The sequence below is a fragment of the Aethalodelphis obliquidens genome, unplaced genomic scaffold, assembly GCF_003676395.1.
Source record: "Aethalodelphis obliquidens isolate GAN/ISIS:26980383/991018 unplaced genomic scaffold, ASM367639v1 scaffold1, whole genome shotgun sequence".
In the NCBI taxonomy this organism is placed as follows: Eukaryota; Metazoa; Chordata; class Mammalia; order Artiodactyla; family Delphinidae; genus Aethalodelphis; species Aethalodelphis obliquidens.
In genome coordinates, this window is record NW_020837945.1 from 29183731 (window position 1) to 29197951 (window position 14221).

Here is a 14221-nt window from a genome sequence, read left to right on the forward strand (position 1 = left end):
GAGTTTTTCTAATGTAAGCTTACTGTATTTCCTAATTGAAATTGAGTGAATGCTAGTGGTAGGTAAAAAAGAATCCACTTTATTCTCAGAATTTCCTGGGCCATTAGTCACGTATAAGGTTTAATGGGTTAAATGAATGAATAAAGAATTAACCTTTCTTCACTCATATCAGGATGTCTTATACCCCTAACTGCATGAAGACATCAAAAATGAAAATGTATGTGTGTGTGTATACATAGATATAGATGATATAGATATAGATATATAGAGAGCTCTAGAGTTCCTTTCTCCCCTTTTTTGCCCAGGTGACTTATTCTCTTTTGTAGTTCAGCTCTTTTGTCTCTTTTGTAGACAGCATTTCCTGCAAGGCTTCCCATTCTGCACTGTAGATTAGCTGGCTGTTCCACCTGTGTGGTTCCATAGTTTCCTAGATATACCTTTTCCCAGCCCTCCTCACTGTGAAGTACTGTAGGATAAATATATTTTGGTACCTAGAACAATCCCTGACACCTCTGTAGATGTATCATAAATAGTTGTTGAAATAATACAGTTTGACTAAAGGAATGTCTCTACATTGTATGTCCAGCAACTAAGTTAAGCCTGGAAATTAATAGATACTTAATAAAAGTTGCATAAATGAGTGAACACATGAATGAATGAATGGAGAAACTTGGGAAATTAATGTTAAGGGAGTGTAGTGGATGCCTTTTAAAAATTGACCTCAATTTTGTCTTCATTTTTTTCTTCTTACTGTCTTTTTGTCTTTATTCTGATTTTCTTAACCATATTTGTCCCAAGTAAATATAACTTTGTGTTGCTTTACTTACATAAGATGTTTATTGTAAAGACGTGTTCATAATATTTAAAGAGATAACTAAGAGAGTGAAAATCATCGAGTCTACCATGCAGATATAAACATTTTGGAGGAGAATCCTCCTAACTTTGATCTATACATATATACATGAAGCATATTTTAGGAAAATAAACCTTACTATACATACTGTTTTTTAGCTTGCCTTTTATAACCCCAAAACCATGTAATGAAGGCTTTCTACACCAATAAATACTGATGTCTCTACATCATTAATTTTAATTCACAGTATGTATATAATTAGACTAATCCCCCACTGTTAGACGTTTATATTGTTTCCATTTTTTGGCTATTATACAAATGTTGAGATGAACTTCCTTGCTCATATAGCTTTGTGCACATATGTTAGTATTTCTGTGGGAAAGTATCTTGGATATTTAATTACGGAACCAAATGGTAAGCTCATTAAGCATTTTGACACATGTTGCTAAATTATTCAACTTTTTGTGCCACAATATATTCTGACAAAAAATGACTTCCTCATCTCAATAAATACGAGTCAACTACCTACTGTAATTAGCTAGAGTGCCTAGAAGCTTGCCTGATGCATAGGGCTCCATCAGTTTTATATCTTCATCATCATCATTCTCATTTTCAGTCTTATAGTATGATTTATATTGTATGCATGTCTGCAAGATTCTTAAAATAATTTTTTTATATCCAAGGAGACTAAATAGTACATATATATTGTCTTACTAAGCTATAGGCCTTTTATATAATATTGCATCATTCCTCAATATTTTGCTATTTAATGCAATGGCCATGAACAATCCCAACTTTCTCAGTATTGACAGTAAGTGAAAAATATGAAAATGAAATATAATTTTATATTTTGAAACTCTGCCATGTATTGTCTTAAATGCCAACTTGATATTTTCAATGAGCACTTTAGAATGGCTAAGATGAAAATAATTTGCAAGATTCATATTACAGTGTCACATCAAAGGCACAGAGCAAAAGAAAAATGATATGTTAAATAGGAAAGGCTTATCTGTTAATTTGATTATAAACTTATTAAGAATTTCTCTAAAGATGAATGACATATCTTTCTTCCCACATTCTGAAAAGATGTAGTTTACTTATATCTTTGTTAGAAAAGTATACTTGTTACAGCTAAATGGTGTGGAAGGACCTAGGTTATTTGTTGGTCTCCAGTCAAATTATCGTGGTGGCACCCTTTTAAAACTGAAGTCTACATAAAATTCCAAGAGATCAAACAGGCCAAAATAATGATGACATCTCATCAGCGGTTACATTTTTCATGATTTTTAACTGAATACCTCATTTTGTTTGTGGTTCCTCTGAAACACCTCCCCAGACCTCAGCATAGTTTCTACGGATTGATGTAAATTAAACAGGTCTGTTCTTAAAATATCTTTGGAAATTTACAGAGATTTGAATTTCCAAAATGCAAGTTTAGTTTTTGAACTTATAAGGCATGTACATAGAGAATAGCAATTCTGTATTTTGCTTGCCTACTAAAGTCCATTTCTAAGAAGGAAAATAAGGGAAAAATTAAGTAAACATGTGAAAAGAAATCCTGTAATACTTTTTAAATGTTTGTTATATTGAAAACAGAAATTTTTTTTTAAAATTGCAAATAGTAGATCTCAAGAGACAGGCTAGCATTTTGAATTTTAAAATAGCCACTGAGTTTGGGTTGCAAAATGACACAAATATAAAAGGGCCATATTTTATACTTGGCAGCTTGGTGGATATGGATTTTATTATTGATTTTATGGTGGATAAAGACAACTTAGTTTGTAATCAAAATGCACATAAACCACAACTTTTTCTGACTCTTTTCATTTCTAGCATTTTCTAACATTACATTTGCTTTAGGCTTTCAAGAAACATATTCTTCCCAACCACTTCTGAAATCCTGAGGCTTAGAGGAATAAAGAAAGATATTTTTAGCTTTTTCTTTCCCTTAAATTCAACTTGTGTAGTTGAATGTTTGTGACTTATTACAGTCTTTAACTTAAAAATCCTTCTCACAAGTACAAGCTAAATTGGAGAAAACAAACTGCTTCACCTTTTCAACAAACAGGGAGGAGCAAAGGCCAGGGGTATTTTACATTAAAACCTACCAGACTGTGACAGTCCTACCAGAGAAACCTTAATGAATTTCAGAATTTCTTTTTCGGTGAACCTGAGTGCTTCTTTTACTTTTATCAGATTCCAAATGAGAGTATACATTTTTCTCTGTTTGATGTGCTGGGCAAGATCTGGTAAGAACTAATGCTTTGATTTATCTTTAAAAATTATGTATAAAATAATCAGTATGGTCTGTATTCTGGAATAAAGAATGATATGACATTATGGTATAAAAATATACTATGATTATGGGTACTAATTATATCAAACAGATTATTATGAAGAAAGTTCGTGTGTGTGTGTGTGTGTGTGTGCATGTATGTGAGCTTGGTAAATTGTATGTTCTGTATTTTATTTTACTTTCTAGATAATTAGTAACTAGACAATCTTTTACAAGGAGCTATAGATAGAGAACAAATACAAGTATTCAAGAGAAATTTAGAATAATTTAGTAATAGAGAAATTAATTCAGTATTTGGAAATCATGACTTAATAAACATCTTGTTTCAATTTCATTTGTTCAAATAACCCTGACTTTGAGGAAAATTTTTACATGGGTAAATTGTCAATTATAAAAGAAACAGTATAAACATACTCTACAACTTTTTTTTTTGTCCTATTACACTAAACCAAAACAAGTTTACAGTAATAAAGTAGAACTTTATTGTCCTGGTTTACTGGCTTATGGTAATAAAGTTTACTAATTTTAGTAATATCATTTACTACTTTATGGTAATAAAGTAGAACTACTTGTTCTACTTTATGATAATAAGAAAAGTAGCAAATTTACAATTCACAATGAATAGTTTTTTTGTAGAGATTTTGCAAAAGCAGGCCATTTCCTTCATTTTAAATTTCTTTTAAAAAAATTCTTGAATGCGTACTAGAATAACCTTAAAATGTCAGCTAGAAATTCAAATTATTCCTTATTTCTTTTCAATTAAATTGTAATTTTCAATTGTATATTGAGCTCGAAGTACATTCTGGAAATATTTCAGTTTTACATTCAAATACAGAATCTAAATAGTAATAATATACAGTTTATTATTTATATTTTACTCACTTGGAATTCTCCTGATAGGCATGTTATGTTTTTGTAATGAATAGTAGTGGTGGCTAGTTCTGGTGGCTTGTTCTTCTAGGCCAAATCACTTAACCTCCTTGAACCTCAGTTCACTCATTTTTAAATGTAAGTAAAATTTATAATACTATCTCACTGCATTGTAAAGCTCGAAAGAGATAACATAAATGAGTGATTTGGTCAATTGTAAAGCAATATAAATTAGGTTAGAATAATCCACTGTGTTTTCTTCCACATGCATTTTCTCTGTATTTCTCTCAGAGTAATTTCCAGGTGTAGGGCTTCACACTGTATCTACCTGTGTACAGTTATGTTAGACCTGTATGTATATCAGAATTCCCTGAGTTATGCATTTAAAAGTGTAGGTGTACCTACCAGATCAGAATCTCTGGGGATGGCCCGGAAAACTAACAATACATTTGAATAAACTTTTCCGGTCAGTTTTTACACCCATTTTTAAACCCATGCTTGGGAATTTCTGGTCTAAAGACTTATCAGTCACCTACTTTATTTGCTTGTGTAGTCAGCTGCATTTTCAACAGCGTTCCAAACATTTGCATAGTTGAAAAAGTTACTGATTGAATATCTTGATTTCTTGTGACATGTTAAATAAATGTATGTTTTCAAAATGTGCTTTGATTGCTTCAGAATCAGAAAATTAAACGTACTGTATCACTTTCTGTCACAAGCGTTCAGGGATTTTAAACTTCTACCTACAGTTTTTTGTCTCAACTGGCTCTATGGCCATGCAAACCTCTGTCTTCAATTCAGTTAATTGTCTTATAGTATCAAATCGGTCAGCCGTTTGTTATCTGGAATTCTGCTGGCCCCAGAAGGTCTTCATTCTTCTTATTACACATGAATAAATAATCGAGTTAGTGAACTTCTGATAGAGTCTTATTTGTGTTGCTCAACTGTTTGCATAATAACTTGTGCCATAAATAAACTCATGCTTTTCAGATCTCACCCACAAATGTTCTGTTGCTTCTGTGTGACCTTCCACAGGTCATTTAACTTTATCTATTTATTTAATTTATTTATTTTTGGCTGCATTGGGTGTTTGTTACTGCGTGTGGGCTTTCTCTAGTTGTGCTGAGCGGGGGCTACTCTGCATTGTGGTGCGTGGGCTTCTCATTGTGGTGGCTTCTCTTATTGCGGAGCCCGGGCTCTAGGCACGTGGGCTTCAGTAGTTGTGGCTTGTGGGCTCTAGAGCACAGGCTCAGTAGTTGTGGCACACGGGCTTAGTTGCTCCGCGGCATCTGGGATCTTCCCAGAACCAGGGCTTGAACCCGTGTCCCAAGCATTATCAGGCGGATTCTTAACCACTGCGCCACCAGGGAAACCCCATTTAATCTTTTTAAATTTCACTTTCTTCATACATAAAATGAGGGAAAGGATAGCAAATATAAAACAGTACAGTTCCTACATGGAGTGATTCCTAAATAAACATAAGCAATTATTAACATTATTGATGTTATTGTTATTGCTGTTAACAAATACATTTCGTTTTCAGAAATGGAGAAAGAGAAGGAAGGAGGTTTTCATGCAGGCTTTTGGGGATAAATGTGGATTTCAGAGGATTTTCAGAGGAAGGAAGAAGGGTTAAATCTTTCCAGGATGTGTTAGGATTGGTAAATTTTTATGACTGGGTTTTGAGGCCCCTCTGTTATTCATTTGGTCAATGCTGAAAGTTGCAAGACAGACTAACTTGTCTCAGCAGCTAACCGAGTGTACAAATGGGTTTGAAATCAAAGAATATTAGAATAACACAAGTCATAGGGGACCATTTGTTTCAACTCCTTCCATTTAAAGAAACTGAGGCTCAGAAGTGAGAGGAGAAAAAAATTTGCTCAGAGTCACAAGGGAGGTTTGAGAGAAGCTAGAGTCACCTGGGTCTCAGCTGTCCACGTCCAAGGTGCTGTCCACACCTCTGGACTCTGTCCATTTGATCACCTTGTCTTCCTCTTCACAGCCATTGCAACTATAATGGAAATATATTTCAGAGATAGAGCTGAACAACCTAGAATCATTGTTCCTAACTTCATATGTCTTTGATATTTTAAAAAATTTTACTGCTTCTATAATTTGAAACCTAAGAAGATTTTCAGAATTCTTTCTGTGTACTGCTCTGTTGAGATTACTGCTAGAGTCATCATCTTTCTACATATTTGGCAATGAAATCCAATACTGTGCCCCTGCTACTAAATTTCTAATCACAGTAGCATTACTTAATCTAGTCCCCAGAACCTCAATTTGTTCAAGTTTCAAACAAAATCAGTGCTTATTTTTCTGCTCTAAGTACCTTTATCTTTTTGCTGGTAACATTACTTGTTATCAGTTTTTAATTAACTGAAGTCTATTTAAACCATATTTCCTCATAACACTAACAAAGAGTATGTCAGATCTAGAATACTCAGAAAAGATTAAAATACAGGAGAGAGAAAACACACAGAAAAATATAGAAAAACACATAAAAAATTACCATCATCACAAACTACAATTAAGGTATTGGTTTATTTCCTACCAGTTCTATTACAATAAATATGTTTGTACGTGCACAAATGTGCATTTAGAGTGCCCTGTATATACACTATGTATTACAGCTAAAATTAGGACTATATGTGTGTATTTATGGACTATATAGATTTCTTAATTCCTGCATTATCATGGATACATCATAATTTATTTTTATAGACTTGCATTGCCATATATTTAGTTGTTTTCCTAAATAACTACTTTTTTTTTTTTTGGATGTTGGGGGTAGGAGTTTTTATTAATTAATTAATTTATTTTTGCTGTGTTGGGTCTTCGTTTCCGTGCGAGGGCTTTCTCTAGTTGTGGCAAGTGGGGGCCACTCTTCACCGCGGTGCACGGGCTTCTCACTATCGTGGCCTCTCTTGTTGCAGAGCACAGGCTCCAGACACGCGGGCTCAGTAGTTGTGGCTCACGGGCCTAGCTGCCCCGCGGCATGTGGGATCCTCCCAGACCAGGGCTCGAACCCGTGTGCCCTGCCTTAGCAGGCAGATTCTCAACCACTGCGCCACCAGGGAAGCCCCCTAAATAACTAGTTTTAAAAATTCTGTGATATACATTGGTGTTAATGGTCATGGGTATAATGGTAAAAATGATATGTCATTATTTTAATTAATTTTTATTAGATTTTAAGAAGATTGAACACATTTTGATACATTTATGAGCTGCTTGAATATTTAATTTTGTAAAATGTATGTTTATATTCTTCACTTGGTGTTCAATTGGGGTGTTCTTTTTCTTCATTAATAGCTCTTTATATATATAAATTCCTTTTCTACTTTACACTGAAAATACTTCCCTAAGTTTTTTTTTTTTTGTCATTCGGCTAGTTTATAGTGTTTATGTTACAGAAGTTTTAAATTCATGTGCTGTGAAATCTATTGGTCATACTTTATGGTTGGTTTCTTCCTTGGTTTTTATGCTAAAAAGTCATTCCTCAATCTGAGATCATGTACATATTAACTGTATTCTTCTTCTAGTTCACATAATTTTACTTTTACATGGAATGCTTTTTATATAACTAGAATCAAATAATTATCACAGCCATTATTTATTTTAAAATAGGTATCCTTAGGTATCATGGATAATAGAGTGTATTTCTGGGTGTTCCATTCTTTTTCATTAATCTATCTGTCACTTCTTGATTCAGTTTCATAGGCCTCTTTTTACTTGACTTATAATATAAATATAATTTTAATCATGCCATCTTATTATCTGTAAAGTTCTTTCATTTTTCTTGTGCAATTTTCCCCTTCCCCAAGACATCTCATCAATCAAGATACAAAACATTTCTTGCGTCCAAAAATGTAGCTTCTAGCAGTTAATCTGCTCCCTACCTCTGGCTCCGTACAACCCTGATCTGCTTTCTGACACTCTAGATTAGATATTATCCCTTTTCTAGAATTTTGTATACATGGAATTAAACAACACGTCCTTTTTCTGTTGTTATTTTATTATTTATTTATTTAATTTCTTTTTTTTATTGGGGTATAGTTGTTTTACAATGTTGTGTTAGTTTCTACCGTACAGTGAAGTGGAGTTCCCTGTGCTATACAGCAGGTTCTTATTATTTATCTATTTTATACATATTAATGTATATATGTCAATCCCAATCTCCCAATTCATCCCACCCCCCGCCGCCCGCTTTCCCCCCTTGGTGTCCATTTGTTTGTTCTCTACATCTGTGTCTCTATATCTGCCCTGCAAACCGGTTCATTTTTCTAGGTTCCACATATATGCGTTAATATACGATATTTGTTTTTCTCTTTCTGACTTATTTCACTCTGTATGACAGTCTCTAGATTCACTTCACTCTGTATGACAGTCTCTAGATTCATCCATGTCTCTACCAATGACCCAATTTCGTTCTTTTTTATGGCTGAGTAATATTCCATTGTATATACGTACCACATCATCTTTATCCATTCGTCTGTTGATGGGCATTTAGGTTGCTTCCATGTCCTGGCTATTGTAAATAGTGCTGCAATGAACACTGGGGTGCATGTGTCTTTTTGAATTATGGTTTTCTCTGGGTATATGCCCAGTAGTGGGATTGCTGGGTCATGTGGTAATTCTATTTTTAGTTTTTTAAGGAACCTCCATGCTGTTCTCCATAGTGGCTGTATCAATTTACATTCCCACCAACAGTGCAAGAGGGAATATGTCCTTTTTTGTTTCTGGAGTCTTTTGCTCAGGGTGATGTTTTTGAGATTCATCAAAGTTTTTGCATGTGTAATCAGCTTATTCCTTTTTATTGCTGGGTAGTATTACATCATGTAGATAACCCATAATTTGTTTATCCAGATTCCTCTTGATTGACATGTAGCTTTTTTCCAATTTGGGGTTTTTATGAAAAAAAACTGCTATGAACTTGTTATACACACTGTGGAAAATGTTTTCATTTCTTATGTGTAAACACCTAGAAGTGAATGTTTGGGGTCATGTAAGTGTATATTTAACATTAGAAAAAATCTACCAACTCTTTTCCAAAGTATTGTATCATTTTGTCATTTTCCTCAGCACTGTAGGATGCTTCAAGTTGCTCTGTATCCTTCCAAATAGTTGGTTTTGTCAGTCTTTAAATTGTCGCCATTCTAGTGATTGTGTAGTAGTACATTGTTTTGGTTTAATTTACATTTTCTTGATAACTGATCATGTTGAACATTTTTGAGCCTAGTGGCCATTAGACCATCTCTTGTGAAGTATCTTCAATTCTTTTGTCATTTTTTAAAAATCACATTTTCCTATTTTACATATATGTGTGTGTATACACACACATACAACATAACACACATATATTCTGGATACAGGTACTTTTTCAGGTGTATATTTTGCAAGCCTGCATATTCGCATTCTTAACAGTGTCCTTTTAGGAGCAGACATCCTTCACTATGACAATTTCCAATTTATCACTTTTATGTTGCGTGCTTACTCTATCGTATCTGAAAAATCTTTGCTTACGTCAAGATTGTTAATATTTTCTCTCAGTATTTCACACACAAGGCCTGTTGCCTGCCAGAGAATGAAGCCAAATCAAAGCAAGCAGAGCTGAGAGAATGAGAAGGAGAGAGACTGGGTCTAAGTTCTCTTTTACTCTAGAACTAGTTTAGCTCCATTGTAACTAACTCTGACCCTTCTGGGGTCCCCACTGAATGTCCCTGATGTTCATTAAGGTTTTTCTACTCTGGCTGGTCAGTACTTCAGTGTCTTCTAGCCTGATGTGACCTTTGGAATTGTTCAGCTTACAGCTCTTTGTGGAGTTTCACCCTATGCAGGCATAGGTTTGTCTCCAGCAACAGATTCAAGAGGACTCCTCTGCAGGGTTTAGAGCTCTGCCTCTGCATGGCTCCCTCCTTTGTGGCACACTGTGATACAAATCCTAGTTGCTTCAACTTCTTCAAACTCCCGTCTTTCTCCTCAACTTGGCAAAACCGCCATGCTTTGTTGGGTTCAACCTTCCTGCACTGACGTCTGGAAACTGCCTCCAGGTAGAAAGGTATTAGGTATATGGTTTAAATCATTTGTTTACCTTTTTTTAGATATTATAGTCCTGTGGTTCTTGTTGTCCAGTGTCTAAACTTTTTTTTTTCATATATTTTATCGAGTGTTCTAGTTGTTTACAGAAGTAAAGCATGTCTGGAATAGTATCTATAATGACAGGAATTGGATTCTGTAAGATTTTTTGTTTGTTTGTTTTGTTTTAATTGTGGTAAAACATATATTAAAAATGACCATTTTCACCGTTTTTAAGTGTACAGTTCAGTGGCATTAAGTACATTCACACTGTTGTGCAACCATCCCCACCCTCCATCTCCAGAACATCTTCAGCTTCCCAAACTGAAAATCTGTACCCCTTGAACTCCCCATTTTCCACTTTTCCCCAGCCCTTGGCAACCGCTATTCTACATTATGTTTTTATAAATTTGACTTCTTTAGGTACCTCATTTCAGTGGAATCATACAGCATTTGTATTTTTGTGACTGACATTTCGCTTAATATAACATATTCAAAGTTATTCCACGTTGTAACATGTGTAAGAACTTCCTTCCTTTTAAAGGCTGAATAATATTCCATTGGGTGTATATACCAGGTGTTATTTATCCATCCATCCTTTGATGGATATTGGGGTTGCTTCTACCTTTTGGCTATTGTGAATAATGTTGCTATGAACATGCATGTATAAAAATCTCTTTGAATCTCTGCTTTCAATTCTTTTGGATATATACCCAGAAGTGGAGTTTCTGGATTATGTAGTAATTCTATTTTTAGTTGTTTGAGGCACCACTGTAACATTTCCACAGCAGCTGCAACCTTTCAGCAATGCACAAGGGTTCTATTTCTCCACATTCTTGCCAAGAGTTGTTTCCTGGTTTTTGTTTGTTTTTAATAGTAGCCATCCTAATGTGTTTGAAGTGAGTGTTATCTCTTTTCTTCATTGTTTTTAATTGATTTTTTGTTCTGACACATTTTGATCTCCATCTCATTTTCTTTTGTATATATTCTATAGATTATTTTGTTTGTGTTTATCATTGGGATTACATATAACATCTAAAGTTATGACAATTTATCTTAAATTGATACTAACTTAACTCCAATTAAGACAATAAAGACTTCAGTAAAAACTTAACTTTCACATAAAATAGTTGTTTTGCCGAAAGCCTGCTTTCGGTTTTAAGGTTCGTTGGATTCACTGGCAAAATAACCACTCGTTTCTCACAAATAAACAGCTTTAATCAACGATTTAATGAAAGGTGATTTAACTTAATTTTTTTTTTTTTTTTTTTTTGCGGTATGTGGGCCTCTCACTGTTGTGGCCTCTCCTGTTGCAGAGCACAGGCTCCAGACGCACAGGCTCAGCAGCCATGGCTTACGGGCCCAGCCGCTCCGCGGCATGTGGGATCTTCCCGGACCAGGGCACGAACCCGTGTCCCCTGCATCGGCAGGCGGACTCTCAACCACTGCGCCACCAGGGAAGCCCTCTCTCTCATATTTGAAGAACAGTTTTGCTGGATATAGAATTCTAGGTTGAAAGTTCTCCTCTTTAACCACTCTAAATATATTATCTTACTGCTTCTGGCTTGCAAACTTTCTGCTGAGAAATCCACTGAAAATCTTATTGGGGATTCCTATAAGTGTCTGATGCCTAGAACTTTATTTTTCTTTCTGTTCCTATAATCTACCTGAATTGAGTCAGTTCGATGTTCTTTAAGAGTTTTACAGTACACTAGTTTAACTTTTTTGTATCATTGGAAAAGTTTTGTTTTTATTTTCTTTACCTAATATTAATATTGCTGATGAAATTGATTATATGATGTCACAATAAAGCTAAACAAAACAAAACAAAATAAAAACCCAGATCCTCAGTGGCATTTGAGGTAATGCAGTTATTACTCACATTTATCACATTTATGGAGTCAGGTGGGAATTGGGTCGGCACTGCTTTTCTTTGTTGGGTTTGCTGGCAGGTTTGGCTGTTGACTCGCTGTCAATCAGCTGGGGAGACTAACACAACTTAGTTCTTTTACACCTGTCCTTACTTTTCTAGCAGGCCAGACCTGGGGTATTTTCACGGTGATGGCAGAAGTGTGGGAGGCCCAGCCCTAACGTGCAAGCCCAGTTCAGCGTCTGCTTGCATTACGTCTACCAACGTCCTATTTTCCAGGGCAAGCTCTACTATTTGCACCCACATCAGGAAGCAGGGCAAATCACCCCGCTTATCATGGGAATACCTCAAAGTTACAAGACAAATGGCATGGACTCAGGAAAGAGTGATGAATTGGAGCCATCACTGCAATCTAGTATATCAACCTAGTTTCCTTTTATTTTATTTGTGTAGAATATACCTACCTCTCCATTAAAATTTCCCATGTACTTCTTTAAATAATTTATAGATGTTTCTTTTTTTATGAAAGCTGATTTTATTTTGGTTTTTAATAGGAAGGCTTTATTACAGTTATATAACTTTATATATCATATATATCTTTTTCTCTTGTGTAATTTTATCATTTTGTTTTATGCTTTCTACTTTCATTTTTCATTTTCTTTGTGTCTTGTATATATACACTGTTGCTATACTTATATATTATTTAGTGTGTAGAAATTTATGTGTACTGTTTTATATAGTGTAATGGTTAACAGTTAAGTTTTCAATATGTTTTAAAACCCACACTTATCTATTAAAATTTTTTTAATTGACATATTTTGAATCCCCCAGTTAAGGAATTTTTGTACCACACTTACTTTCTCTATACCCCTTTTAACCTACATTCCCATTTTATTAGCATATTGACTTATACTAAATATTCTTATTAAACATTTGAACAAGAATAACTTCTGATATTGCATATTTTTTTACTCAGTTTTATGCTGTTTACACTTATATTAGTGTCTAACTTGTTTCTGTGCTCACTTTCATTCTTTTTATACTGTGAGTTTTTATCGATCTTGTCTTCAATAAATCTATCATTTATTTAACAGTGATGTCAGGAACTGTACTTAGTCAATTATGGGTGGTATACTTTAGGAAGAATATAAAATTATTAGGCCACAAACTTTTGCACTTATAATCTTCATTTATTATACTTTTATCTGTCTGATGTGTTGTTTTGGAAGACAAATCTGACGTCACCATAACTTCATTCTTCTATTTGTACCTGGATTTTCTGCTTTGATATTTTTAGGATATTTTTTCTTTCATTGAAACCAAAACTGGGTTCTAGGAGGTCTCTTGGTGAGTCTGATGAACTGATTTTCTCTAGGTCATGCTGAGGCTTTTTCAGTTTGCACACCCTGGTATGCAATTATTTCCTTAGTTGTTTTAACCGCTACCCTCTCTCTCCCCAATTCCTCCCCCACCTGCCAGGGGAACATTGATGATTTTTAACTTGATTCATTATTTCCTATCCCATATCTGTGTTTACCTTCATAATTTAAATGTCTTTCTTCCTTCATTTTCTTACTATAAGGTGAGATTTCCAGGTTTTAGCATTTATAAAGTGAATTTTTATTCAGCAGTTGCATTTTTACTTTTCCTGAAGTGGAGTATCTTTTTATTCCATTTTGTCAATTTTTTTTTTGTCTGCACCACACGCGGGATTTTAGTTCCCTGACCAGGGATCAAACCTGTGACCTCTGCAGCGGAACACAGAGTCCTAACCACTGGACTGCCAGGGAATTTCCTCGTTATTCCATTTTAAATTTAACCTATTGTTTTTCGCCTCAGTAAATTTTCTCTTAGTGGCCTCCTGTTTTTGAGATGTGGTTTTTCTTGCATTCTAATGAGGGTGCTAAAGAGTTTTCTGCTATTACTTCTGGATCCTGGTAATAGGCCAGAGACTTTTCTGTTGACTGTTTTAAGGGATTTCTTTCCCTTATTTTATCACAGAGATTCCATTGTTTATTCCTCATTACTCATTCCAGGACCAGGTAAAATCTACCTTGGCTTGGAGTGGACCAGCAGTTTGGATGTATCAGTTGCATTTAGACTTCTCAGAGTTCCAGCTGGTAGGAAGGTGGATAAGCACAATTCCCTACACAATTTGTACTGTGTAGTAAGCACTGATATTGCACTGAGGTTTATTTCTCCTCTCCACTTCCTCATTCCTTTGTATTTAGAACAAATGAAGTATCAAAGTTTTTCA

At 34.7% G+C, this 14221-nt stretch overlaps 1 protein-coding gene across 1 annotated transcript in view; it reads left to right on the top strand.

The window, feature by feature from the left end:
* Window positions 1–14221, top strand: part of LIPI (lipase I) — an 81162-nt gene that overhangs the window by 2330 nt on the left and 64611 nt on the right. The window contains exon 2 of the mRNA XM_027115719.1: window positions 13939–14084. Coding sequence (XP_026971520.1) covers window positions 13939–14084 — 146 coding nt within the window. The remainder of the gene's footprint in view (window positions 1–13938; window positions 14085–14221) is intronic.